Source organism: Amphibalanus amphitrite, unplaced genomic scaffold (genome assembly GCF_019059575.1).
Source record: "Amphibalanus amphitrite isolate SeventyFive unplaced genomic scaffold, NRLGWU_Aamphi_draft 000160F_arrow, whole genome shotgun sequence".
NCBI lineage: Eukaryota > Metazoa > Arthropoda > Thecostraca > Balanomorpha > Balanidae > Amphibalanus > Amphibalanus amphitrite.
Window position 1 is genome coordinate 244,809 of NW_024881655.1, and position 13,982 is coordinate 258,790.

At 48.8% G+C, this 13,982-nt stretch overlaps 1 protein-coding gene and 1 long non-coding RNA gene across 2 annotated transcripts; both read left to right on the forward strand.

Annotated features, from left to right (window-relative positions):
- Window positions 1-713: 713 nt before the first annotated feature.
- On the forward strand, window positions 714-3,705 carry LOC122383288 (major mite allergen Der p 23-like). Its single transcript, XM_043369566.1, has 3 exons — window positions 714-866; window positions 2,507-2,699; window positions 3,395-3,705. The coding sequence occupies exons 1-3, from the start codon at window positions 806-808 to the stop codon at window positions 3,405-3,407; spliced, it is 267 nt and encodes an 88-aa protein (XP_043225501.1). The 5' UTR covers window positions 714-805; the 3' UTR covers window positions 3,408-3,705.
- Window positions 3,706-7,809: 4,104 nt separating this feature from the next.
- Window positions 7,810-9,993, forward strand: LOC122383289. Its single transcript, XR_006256810.1, has 2 exons — window positions 7,810-8,333; window positions 9,684-9,993. It is a non-coding gene; the product is annotated as an uncharacterized LOC122383289 (long non-coding RNA).
- Window positions 9,994-13,982: the final 3,989 nt, after the last annotated feature.

The following is a 13,982-nucleotide window of genomic DNA, read 5'->3' on the forward strand; positions in this document are numbered from 1 at the left end:
ACCTGCACCTTATGCTTCAGAGCAACAGCAAAAAACGATACATCAGTAGTGCTTTGCAGCAGTGCGTCACTGTTGTTCAGTGCCTGGTGTGCTTGAATTGCTGTCCACATTTGTTCAGGCGGTCGTCGTTTTTCCTTAACACAAATAATTTTTCCTTCATTCGTCCTCGGCATTGCTATTAACAAGCTTAACTAAAACTCCGATCTCCGATGAACATTGCAGTATTTGTGGACACCCATTTTGGTTCCATAGGCTTTTTGCGCAGCTTGCAAATCGTCAACCGGGTCAAATATAGGTGCTATAGGTGAGATGAGGGCTGTACATACATTGGTTTGAATTTGATCATACATTATCTAGAGACGAGCTTTTATAACATGCAAAAAAACACACACACACACCAACCGAACTTCACCTTGGAATAGCACACAGATGTTAAGAGATAGCAACATAATGCAAATAAGGCAATAATTTTCTTTTCAAAATCAAATAGCGAACATAATCGATTACTGATAGCAAGCCATTGGTGTCAGCCGCTGGCCAAATTCTCTTGCACACCACAGCCATGCATTTATCGCCCCACTCGGGGGTGAAACAGTCTGTGGCGCGGGAGCCGTTTCCTAATGTTTCCCACGGTAGCTGGGCGGACAGTGGCACGTTTCCTAGAGCCGATGTACGCACAGGGGGTGCGTCCGGCCGGCGGGCGGGGCGGGGGGGAGGGCAGCGATATATTGGCCGCCGGCCCAGAGACGTCCTCAGTGGTCTCACAGTGGTGGTCAGACGACAGAGCGGTGTCCAAGACTACACGATGGCGGCGAGACGGGCTCTCCTTGTGTGCGCGCTGCTGGCGATCGTCAGCTCCAGCCTCGGTACGGAATACACAGACGGAGTGTGTACGGGATTCACAGACGGACTGTGTACGGGATTCACAGACGGAGTGTGTACGGGATTCACAGACGCGGACCTCGCCGGCATTGTGTTGTGACGGAGATCTTACCATTTAACAGGCAGCCGTATACTGCTAGATTCATTGCAGGCAGTATACGAACGACTCTATAAGAGCACTGGAATCTAAGGCCACGGAAGACCAAGGGCAGCCCACAGATGCCCGGATGGGCTGCCCTTGGTTTGGCAGTGCAGGGAGTGGAATGGAGATCCAATATTCGCGATCAATGTGGCCCATCTTGGGGAATGTCTCTCGGTTCCCTCCCTCTTTTTTAACCCGCCTGAGCCGCCAGTGTAAAAGCAAACCACAAATCCGCCAGTTTCATTGACGGATTTCAATGCTGGCTTCTGCTTCCCATTTCCCATTCTCTGCCCAAGACGTTAGCATTCTTTTTAAGATAGACATCTGAAATTGATCATATTAATGGCGCGCACATGCAGCAGACAAGGTCTTGCAGTCACTTTTTCAGTAATATATAATATTCTTCAAAGTTTCGAATTGTAATAGGACTTAGGAGTGGAAAGCCTTGACATTGCAACAGCACACAACAAACCTATTGTAGTATTACCTGCAAATTATTCCGTGCAACAAAGCAGCCACACATGTGCTAGTAGATGATAAATTTGTTCCAAAGGCTGGTTGTGCATGGCACTTCACAGAAAATTATGATCAATGCAGGTGGCGGCAGTCTCAACGAGTCAATTTTTTTATATAGTGTTGTTTTGTTATTTGTAGAAAAAGGCATGCAAGGTTAAGTACATGGTGTCTATTAGTAGGGTGGGGGAAAAACTAAAAGACGATAACCCGTAATAGCTTATGTATGTAGTTATCCTGAGTGATTTTGACGAAATAAGTTTTCTTGTCGACCTTGTGTAACTTTTGAGGGACAAGTGTATTTTTGTGTTGAAAATGTGATAAAGGAATAAAATTACCACTGTCTCATCTAATTACTTATAAAACTTTGGCTTATCGTTGCGTCTTATGTTCGCTGATTTGAAAGAAAGCGAGGGTTTGACCCATAAAGTTTACATTTTACAACCGTAGGTATAAGAAAGCGTTCCGGGCAAATTTGGGCAAAACTGTAGCTGCCAATGTGGCTTCTAAGATAGCTGCAGAGCATAATCAAATAAATATCGCATCCTATCGTGTATCTAATTGCCTGTACATACCGCGGTGCAGTTCCCGATTGGTGAGCTTTGCAAGTGTCAGCTAAGCATTTTTATAGCTAAGCGTTACGAAGCCAAAAAGTCTAAAGAAGTTTGTAGCTGATCGTTCAGGCGATGAAGCGCTTAGTCGTCAATCTATGCAATAATACCTAATCACATTTTCAAGCTCGCTAGCATTTACCCAGAAATTACACACACGCAGAATGAAACAATTTAGTTAAGCATGACTCGGCCTTATCGCACTGGCATGGTATATAAAAACTTGACTACAACAAAACTATATTAGCAAAGCTTTTATGAACGTGCTGTCTCGGCAGAATTACGATGCGGTGTTTCGGAGCAGACACACCTTCGTATCACCCCTCTATTGACACCAGATCTGGTCACCGCTCCTCAGGCTCTCAGTTCGGATCTGTGGATGGGACGACCACTGAGCCTCCGTCGTTCCAATGCAACTCCGAGTACGGCCTGTTTCCCGACCCGGACAACTGCCACGCCTTCTACGAGTGCAACGAGTTCATCCCGTTCCACTTCGACTGTCCGGACAACCTGGCCTGGAACGACGCCGCGCACATGTGCGACTACGACCCGTGAGTACTAACCGTGGCTACAAAGACAGCTTACAGACAGCAGATAATATAAAGAGTAGGTGTGGATTAGAGTTGCAAAGTTTTCCCAATGGGCTGCTACCGGCACCGCCCCGCCCCACAAAAATTTTCTGGGATACCGGCATGCTACCACGCCCCAAGCAAAAAAAACCGCCAAATTACCGGCATACCGGTAATTTGGCGGTAATTTTAATACGGCATATGGAACTTTTACCACAAAATGTATTTTGCAGTGGCTAAGATTGTTGTTATTACAATTCAATAGCCTCTTAGTATCCAAAGTTTGAATCATATGCTGATAATTTTTTTTTGTGTGCAAAATAGAAAATACCGGCATGCTACCGGCAAGACATGCCAGATACCACGAAAAAACCTGCGGTAGTGAAAAATTACCGGCATGCCGGTAGTGCGGTAGGGAAATTTTGCAACTCTAGTGTGGATGTCAGTTTCGTAGTAAGTAACAAATGGATCTTACAAATGTTTCGATTGATAGCAAGGAAAATTGGCCGAGTTAACGTACACATCTGTACCAAAGTTATCCATCTACTATAAAATATATTTTCCGAACAAGAGAAAATGCATAAATATGCATAGCTTCGTAACAAGCTGGTCTTGTGGACAAATAGCCGACGATGTCATTTCTATTTAGGTCTGAACAAATTCATATGTTCTTTCAGGACTTGCAAGTAGATGACTGAAAACGAAGAACGGAAGATCGCCTGACTTTACTGGATCATCAGCAACTTTGTGTGAATGACACACAGCCGTCGCCTGCTTTAAACGGCTTTGGTTATAGCGGCTGACGCTGAATTGTCAGCTCGCGTATTTATAGCTCCGTGAGGCAGAACGGCTCTGTTTCTTAGAGTCAGACGATATTATTGTGAAAATAAGCGGTTTTGTGCTGAAGAGCCCTTTGAAAACCCAAAGTTTCAGCGTGATAAAGGCAGGCATGTAACTACGACGACGACATAATAAACTTTTACATATATCGATACGTTTATCTAAGCACTTTGATCTGTTTTGAGGATGACGGTTTTCCCTGTCACTTTGCGAGGCAGTTGAATCGATTGAAAGGTGACACGACATTATGTCGATTGAAAGGACGAACGTCGCGGGCTGTGTAAAAAGCAGCGGAACGCCCAGTCGTGGCTCGAATGCGAATGGGCTCGCCAAATGCTCGACAGTCCCCAGAGTGTTTCGTGTCAATCCGACGGAGACGCGGCAAATAAAACTGCCGAATGTGGTCTCGTAAACTAACACCTTGCAGAACAGAGGATGAATAAATGTGTGTGTGTGGGGGGGGGGGGGAATAAGTAGGACGAAGAGTAGGAGGTAGTATAGGGAGTGTGCGTAGACGCAAGGTGTGAAATCTGCGAGTTCAGATCTGACGCGAGCTCCATAGACACCATCCCTATTCCCAAGCACCATTGCCACGCAACCTATTCGTCGGCACTTGCATGATCGAAAACATACTCAGAACGGCCACTGCTACCACTTAGCGCTAAATATACATTTTCAAGAAAACGGATCAAATCATGTCACATGTTCCGTTGGCTAATATTGCGCAATCGTGTTTAGGAAATGTACGATTAGCACGTTATGCATTTAATGTACGTCAGCCAAGATGACCACTGTTCATCTCTTTCCTTGGCTCGTTTCTTAGGAAATTAACGTAGGTACTTACCTAATACGAATCCGGTTGTGATGTGCCTGGTTACGAAGATGAGGAGCATACACAGCAGTCTGTCCATCATTGCTGGTCTCCAGCGGTCGTCGGACACAATCCGCCTTTGGACACCAAACAGCCCTTCGAAGACTTGAGCGACGGTCACGGCGCCGGTGGGCGCTGGAGACGCAACACCATGTGACAGCTGGCTGTCCTCAGATGCCGTCACTCCTGGATAACGTCACACCGCCGGCCGACCGGCCCAGTCGAGATGGCCTGGGGGCAGCGACACGAGCCATGCATGAATAAAGACGAGAGGCAAGAAGAACGGCGAATACTCCTATTGCAGCGTGAAGGAAAAATACATTATGGATCCCTTTATGAGATTAACTTGTTGTTGCACACTTTTCTCACTTTCATTAGCTGTTCACATTTGTTGCACACTTTCGTGACGGATTTTTTTCTTCTTTTTTTTTGTCAGCAATGTTCATATATTACTGCTGCTGAGCTGCAGAGCACCGTGCAATTCTAATTTAGCAATTAAAATAAGGATAGGGATTTTAATAATGATCTTAAGAATAAAACCTTTCATATTTTGACAATGATTTAAAGATTCTTATAGCAATGAAATCTTCGCAATTACGTTCAATTGCAAAGAAATTATACATACCATTATAACAACATGTAACATTATAATCGTTTTCTGTTCCACATCAACATTGAACTGTAACGCTTGCGCCATAAATGTATGAAAAATTAATATAAGTTCCGGTCCAAGCGCTCAATATTAAGCAGCCCTGTGGGCAAGTATATGTGCCAAATTTCACCGTTCATTCTATCAAAATAAATGATATGTTCGAATGCTGCTTTCGTCGTTTGCTAAACATCACGAAGCGATAAATCATCAATTCACTCGTCAAACAGACTCCTCTGTGGATGACTTCAGTCTGCATGGACAGCGCTAATTACGGAGCGAGCGAAGCGAGCGTAGTCTTTGCTTAGATTAACGGAAATTTCTGAGTATGGCCGTGGTCACGCTTTTGCGAGGCTTATATCTCAGCAACCACTTGACCGATTTACACGCGGTAATTTTTGTAGGGAAGCTTCATTCCTTCTACCAAGTATTGGACTATTCCTGATGCATGTGGGTGACCCCTTATGCACGTGCCACGTGCAAAACGAAGAGGTGTCCGTTTTGTAATTGTTGCAATATCTCGGTAACTACTTGGCCGATTGCGCTGAAAGTTGGCATGTAGGTAGGCACCCACTAGGCACTGCATATACATGTGCCAGAGTTGGGGCGCTGCTGTACGTGCGCACGTGCAGGGGTCGTTTCCAGATCTCGAGAACGGCTCGACCAATTACCCTCAAATTTGGTACACAGTTAGGGACCGGTTAGTAGGGTGCCGTGCACAAGTCAGTTGGGACCCATTTTGCACGTGCGCACGTGTAGGGTGCCGCTTCCAGATCTCGAGAACGGCTGTGCCGATTGTGCCCAAATTTGGCACATCGCTAGAGACCGGTTAGTAGGGTGCCATGCACAAGTCAGTTGGAGGTACCCCCTCGCAATTTCGCACGTGCAAGGCCCACCCTCTTGCTCGCTCCGTTAGTCGCCCCAAAAGGCGTTATACTGGTTTCATTAAATGAGCCACTCGTAGCTACACCGGTGTCAACAATCCAACAGTAAATCGTGGTCAATAGCTATTTAAGTTAACCAGTTCTCTGTGTTTAATGCGCTGCGGTCACCATTATCGCTGTCGAGTGCCAACCTGATCACCCTGCAGCCCGGTCCCGCGACCCCGGTGTGTCTGGGACTCGGCTCCGAGTCTGGCGAGACGACACAAATGATGGTAAGGTGGCTCTGACCCTAGCGGCGACCATCATCCACAGCTTTTACCCAGGCGGACGAGCGAGAGAGAGAGAGAGAGAGAGAGAGAGAGAGAGAGAGAGAGAGAGGGGGGGGGTCAGGTCAGGTCAGATCCGTGCGTCCACAGCGCATCCCACATGGTCCGACATCGCAGCTGTGGCAATCGCACTCCAATGGGAAAGACACGCTAATGCAACTCGCGCAACTGGCCGTCCCATTTTCCGTTCAGCCGCGGGCCGAGCCGAGCCACAACAGCGGTCTGTGGTATATACGACCACTCCGCGGTCCACCCGGCCCAGGTCACACAATTCAACACTTACAGGCACCTGAAGACTGCACCACGACGAGCGTTATTGTTAAGCGCGCCGTTCAGGTGGGGTCCGTCAGATGTCTGGCTGTCTTCAGAGCCTGACCGCGTGTGCCTCCGCCTAGATCTCCTGCAGACGGATGTGTAATGCCCTTTGATGCCGCATGATCGGCACGTGGTGCCTCTGGCAGGGCAGGAGGCTAGCTGCTCCTTGGTGTGCCATGGTCCGTCGCAGTAGCCACATCGCCTGCCACGGCTGGCAGATCGGTAGTCCCGTCGGTCGTTATCATAGCCTCTCTCCCGGTTGTCCTGGCCGTCCCGTCCGTATCGGCCTTCTCGGTACGTGTATCGGGCGTCTGGACCGTGACTCCGGCCGGCTCTGCTGTCCCGGCTTCTTCGCTGCCGGTAGGCGGACACGGGGCGAGCGTGACTACCCCGGATCGCTTCACTGTCCTGCGTCGCGTTTTCTCTTGCCCGACAGATGTCGATCGTTTTTTGCAGTGTCAATGACGATTCGGCGAGGAGGAGTCGCACTGTTTCCTCACATCTGATGCCCGTCACGATCCTGTCTCGGAGCCGGTCGTCTGCGCAGTGGACGCAGAAGTTGCAGAACTCTGCCAGTTCCTTTAAGGCCATTACATACTCGTCGAATGGCTCGCCGTCTGCTTGCTGTCTGGTATGGAACTCTTTTCTGTCGACGATGACGTTCCTTTGGCTCCTGAGGTGACTTTCCATCTTTGTTAGCAGAGTGTCGATAGGTGTGGCGTCTGTCACGTCCAGCGAGTAGCGTATTACACGCGTCCATTCGTCGTCAAGGAGTGTTAATAAGGCCGCCCGCTGTTCAGGGATGTCGAGGGAGTCGAGGCCAGTGAGAAGACGGTAGCCTTTATACTTCTCACGCCATGACGAGAACTCTCTGAGGCTGGCCGAACAGACCAGACGCGGCGCTGGAGTGGCTGACGGCGGCAGGCGGGGTCTGCTGTTCGTGGTGTCCGATGTCTGGGAGTCGTCACCGTCTCCCGATGCGCTCCCTTGCCTGCCTCGTAGAGCCTGGGTGACGAGATCGGCCATCCGCTGCTCCCGCTGGTTGGCGGCCTCAGCCTGGTCCTTCAGCAGGCTGGTGAGACTGGCGATTGCAGCGGCGAATTCTTCTCCTGCAGACATCACGCTAAAAAATTACTGCCTCCCCGAGATTCGAACTCGGTACTCACGCGTGAAAGCCGGGTACGCTAACCGCTAGAAGGTCGACCCGGAGCTGAAGACCTACCGGTCGACCCGGGGGGAGATGTGAGGTTTCCTAGTTAGTCGGGAGACGTTATTGTATTGGCATTTGCCATGGTGTTGGACCCCGCATGGTATTTCACGTGTTTACCGTTTCCATGGTTACGACTTTGGATTTGTATGAATGAACAGGGTCGATGGATTGATTCTGGCCGGGCTGAGTCCGAACATGTCTGTGCTCCTTCTTTTGTTTATATTGTGAACCGCCAATACACGTAGCCGGTTCCATGTGGCATTTCTCAACACCAAGAAGACCTAACAGTTAGCACCAGCTGCACCACATAGTGGCGATCTGCCCGCCCGGCGGCTGGTGCCGGGACGCACTGAGTGTCTGCCGGTCACCGCCGGTCGCTAAATACTGGTGACCTCCGGCTCCCCTGGGGGCTACACCAGTCACACTGGTGATGTCGGCGCCGGTTCTGACTGGTACGGCGTCACGAACTGTTCGGAAAAACAGCCTGATCATCCAATACCAGCAACGACTTGTCCGAAAAGGTCAGTTTATGCCGAAAACAAGGTGTATATTCATATGGTTAAACACATCGATAATGTCTGGCGCCAGCTTGGCTGGAATGTGTACGGAGCGGGTTGTGCGCATCCGCTCGGCTGCATTCTTCGCGGGTCAGCTAGCCGGCAAGAGCGTAGCCTGCTTCGAGTCAGCGCTCAGATAAACTAGTGATGTCAATTACGGAAAATCGGAATACCGATACCAAACCAAATACCAACCAAAACCACGGGAAAATGCCAAAACCGAACCAACTTGGGAACATGAGGGAAATACCAACTTTTTACCGATTTTTTAGCCTCTTATACATTAGTGGGGGTTCATGATACCAACAAAATACCAAACACATAAGGATTGAAATACCAAATACCAAGTTGGTATCGGTTTGGTATCGGTATACCAAAAAGTCGGTATCCGATTTACATCTCTAATGCCTACCTACCTACCAACTTTCAGCGCAATCGGCCCAGTAGTTGCCGAGATACAACTATTGCAAAACTGACACCTCTTCGTTTTGCACGTGGCACGTGCATAAGGGGTCACCCACATGCATCAGGAATAGTCCAATACTTGGTAGAAGGAATGAAGCTACCCTACAAAAATTACCGCGTGTAAATCGGTCAAGTGGTTGCTGAGATATAAGCTTCGCAAAAGCGCCCGCACGGCAGGCCGGCCGGCCGGCCGCTCATACTCAGAAATTTCCGTTAATCTAAGGAAAGACTCCGCTCGCTTCGCTCGCTCCGTAATTATGTCACTTGGTGCTTCTTTGTTTGGTGTGCTTATCCATGGGTCAGGTCAAATGAGGTCAACTGAGTTCAAATGACGTTTGTGCCAATAACTTGTCGCTTAATAAAGATAGGTACACTTTTCAAAATGGTATCATTCTGTTCCTCTTCAAAAGCCGAGTCGAATGATATGCAACATTGAGCATTTCGGCCATTCGTAAGACTTAAGTTGTACTTAAGATGTGCTTAACTTTTTAAGTACACTTAAGCAAGCAAAAAAGTATATCATTCGACGCGCCTTGACGTGCTGAGTTCACTGGTGCTTGCTCTATCTTAATTAGATCAAAAGTTATAAGCGAAAAACTTTTGACCTGTTTAGCGAAATTTTTACATTCATACCCCCAAACCCTCCCCTAAATATTGACCTAGAGCAACCAAATTTGCACAGGGGTGAGAACCCCAGAGGGCCCACCTACCTACCAAATTTGGTGTTTCTAGGTGCCATAGGAGCCAATCGCGAAGGGGGTCGCATCGACCCCCCCCCCCCCAGGCCGTGTTATGAAAAATGCCCTGCCAGGGCGAGGGTTAACTATGTCACTTGTTTTTTCTTTGCAGATGAGGGGAACAATACCTCATGATCAAAACGTGTCAACAGACGTCTCTGACCCCAGCGCTCGGTCATTCTGCGTGCTATGCCGCAGTCTGGCTCTGTCGCGGAGATGCCGTCAGCCGTGGTAGGCTGTCCCGCCGTACACTGATGTGTTGCGGTACAGTCTACCCGCCAGTGCACCGCTCGGACGACGAACGGCGCGGACTGCTCAATGCTCATCATCCTATACAAACAAACGATAAACGAATGTTTTATACATTATAAATGCACGTTTTAAGTTCCTAGGGAGCATAGAAAATAAAACCGTTACTAGAACTGCGTTCAATGACCCACGCCAGTCCGGACATTCCTTTTACAAATAGCCGTGCGTCCAGTTAAACACTCCATAAATCCAGCTGTACTGCTAGTTTGGAGCCGGCACGTGTTTCAGGCCGCCGACCTGCCTCTCAGCGGCGCTCTGGGATGCTTGCCGACGAGCCCTGTTCCGAGTAACTCACCGGCCTGCAGCCATTCTGCTATCAAGCTCACGATTCATAGCCCCAATCCGGCAAACTGGTGTGGCCCGATAACACGGCACTGCAACTGCCACGTGGCGGCCTGTTATTGGAGTGCCCGGCTCAGGCTGCACGGGCGGAGACTGTCCTGTCACACTCGGACCACACCGGACAGCGCGTCCCACCCGGCCCAGCCGACTCGCCGGCCCTGGAGCGTGTGTCGGGGCCGTGAGAAACCGGAGGAACCTCTGAGCGCTTGGCCGAGACCCTGACCCTTCTGGAGTCTTACCTAATTTCAAGGGCCTTCTATTCAGTGTTGGACGAGTGATGTTGATTAGTAGTCAGTGGATATCTAATTATTCCAGGTACAGGCGGGGCCCGCTGCGCCGATTACCGGTGCCGCCGCGCCGATCCGCTGGGGCAGTGCACAGGGTCACCCTCGAACCACGCCGAATGGCGTACCCCACCCTCGGCCAAACCAACTCAATGATTACATGATGGCCATCCACTTGGACCTCGCCCATTTGTAATCCGCTTCAAAGGGGGATATATCAGCCTAATGGCATCGGGCCGGTTAGTGGTAGTTTCGTTCCGACTGCCGGACGTAACTGACTCGAGTGGGACATAGGACAACCATTTGGATGCATTTCCGATTAAGCCGCGTCCACGATATGACAGAGACCTTTGCTACTTGATTAAATGTGGCCATGTCGGCGCGGCGATGCCCACTCAGTGTTACTTTAATTGGCTGCTTTATGCAACCATAACAACAGGTGCGATATAGTGACGAGGGTGCCCGATTTCCAAGCAACATACAAGACAGAAACGACGTTAACTATGCTTATGAGCTACTATCAGGTTCATCGCAACAAAATTGGACTATGCTTTGCATAAAGATCACCGGTGAACCGGGCGCGGGCAAGGTCGGGTGGTGGTCGCTGGGTCCGTACAGTGTCATTCGCAACAAGCACCAAAAAGCGTGGCAAGCGGGACCACAGCCACCAATTCATCCATTTGGACTGATTTTTCTTTAATAATAGTTATGGATTCTGGAAGGAATATTCCATCGGCAAAATATTACATATTTAGGCAATAGTTCACGATTCAGCTCTAGCTAGCTAGCAGTACTAGGTAAATATGCAACGCTAAGCCAAACGTCAAATCTCTCACGCAGCACTTTAAATCATCAAATATGTCACATTGACAAAATCACGCAAGATATTGAAGATGAAGCTGGTGATTTCAATTCAGTCCTAGGCCACCATCAACGACAACACAGAACCATAATTCATGAATCAGAATCCTCCGTCATTTCGACCCTTCTCTTATCGTCATAATAGGCAAACGTCCTTCCCCAGATGTTACAACAGATGATTAAAACGAAGATAGGCTCGCTTGCTTGCCTCGCTCACCATAAGTGGAGAATTGTGCCGAGCTGTGGGTGCTCGGGCTCAGCCAATCGACAGCCGCCCTAGCGGTGACCTCGACCCGCGTGGTCCGTCGTGGCTCCAAAGCCAAGCCGGCGCGGAATTGGGAGCGGCCGAGCACCCATAGTCCAGCACAATTCTCTATCTATGTCGCTCACCTGCTCGTGAATGATGACGGGTACCGACTAACTATTCAAGTCGTCATGCTTTCCATTCTGAATTTACAGTCTTCCGCGGTCCCTTCTTTCGTTCCCACAGCCAGCATTACGATCTGAACAACTCGAGCCCATAACAGCCTCATAACAGTTTCACGATCTTATAACCCGTATGTACTACCTAACACGTAACTAAAAATCATCTTGTAAGGAATATTTTACGTCTGAATTCTTAATTAACCATATAGCTCCACCATTCATTAGTTATCAGTCTTAACCTCACCAATTACCAGCCCAGCTCTCCCACATTAACTAGAGTACATCCCTATTCTGTCTCACCAGTCAGAACTATTCTGTCAGTCTCATCCTCACATATCTCCCAAGTCCAAACCTCCCATATTACCCCCAGTTCAGCCCTCAGCCCCTCACCTGTCCCTCCATTTAAGCTATTCTCCTAGTACATGTAGCCATTACCTCTGTCTCACCATTCCAACCTTCCCAAATCGTCAGTCCGCCCTCACCTGCCCTCCAGTCCAGCTCTCACGCCCGCGTGCCGCCGACGCAGGCCGCCCCGTGTCGCACCTCCCGTCGGCGCCGGCACCGGTCGACTGACGGCCGTCGGAGTCGACGGGACGGTCGTCGCTGCGCCGCCGCCGCCGCCTCGGGCAACAGGCCGACGCGACGGTGCCGATACAGCCCCGGCGGTCGGTCGCGACCGGGGCGGCTCCGCATGTCGGGGCATCAGGTGACAACGAGATCGGCCGGCCGGCGACTCGAGCTGGCTCAGATGCTTGAGGTGTAATCCGTTGGTGAAGTGACATTCTTAGGTTGTGCATGCTTCTTAAATTGAGCTGCTGGTGCTATTACAACTGCGACGTATTACCTTCCTTAGAAAACGAGACTTGCTTAATTGTAAAATATTTATCTTGATTAACCATTCGCAAAATGAGCCCAAAGCTTGGCAGTCAAGATTGTCAAAGAAAGCCGGTTTGGCGTAATATCATTGCATTTACACGGCAGAGACTCGCAATTCAGGCTGATTCATTGTGTGTTTTGGCTTTCGTTGTGAGCTGATCAGCGATTTTTAACGCAGCTGCAAAATACTGGAGCGGGATATGAGGAAAGTTTGGCGGTCCTTAGGGTGCGCTGCGCTCCACCTTAGTGAACAATAAAACGACTGCGAGCAGTGGGCTAATTAATTTAACTGCCGCAAATAACAGCTCTCTCTGGACTTGGATTCGGTAATGAATCAACGACTATAAAACAGGCACCTGGTCCCGCTAATTTCCGTGGCGAGTTAGCGCTTGAACCAGGCAAACAAGCAGCTTTTAGAGGCGCAGAGGATGCGTCCATTGTCAGTGAGGACTGAACGTGCAAGTAGGCAAGTAGGCACCCTAATAGTAGGCACGCAGTAAGCCTTTTAGTAGTCAGGTTATCCCTTTGAGATAGTCGTGTAGTAATCTTGAGGTAATCATGTAGTCCATCTTGTGACAGTAATGTAGGTAGTCACCGTTTAGATCCAGTCACGATTAGATACATGCATCCTGCATTTTTCGGACTAATCTCAGGCAGCTTCTGCCAAATTGTCAGGGAACTCAGATTTGTTTTTCAATAGCAAAACACAATTCTAAAGAATAGTGTTTTAACTATTGACAACAAACCTTCGGTTACGATCAATCAACACATGTTGTTAACATGTATCAGACATATGTATATCCGAGCCCAATAAAAAACTTCAAACATGGCTCCAGTGAGCAGTTCAGTCGCTGAGACTGAGCGGAAAACCGGATGATGTTTCAGTTTCACCAGCATTGAGACAGGATACACACAACGCTGAACGCACAGTGTTGTATTTTGTTTGTTTATTGAGGCTTTAGGGCGCGCCGACTACTAAGGTCATTTTGCGCCCATAACGTCACACTAATAAAACAAGTGTGTCAAAAGAAAGAAACTTCTAGATACGAAGGCTAAAAAGTAAAAGACTCGATATAAGAGCAAGGTAAGAAAACAAAACAGCGCAAAAGTGTCGTCCTAGATATCTGACTAGATGTAAGGAGTAAGGACTAGAGAGGATTAGTTGGATTGGGGTCAAGTCGAGTCAATCACTTATGTAGAAGTTGGAAGTCGATGTTGTGTGTATTCGCACATTTCTTAACACGTATTGATTATCAGGTGAATCAGTATCGATTTGAGAAATTATGCTCCTATCAAAACAGACCCATTTGGAC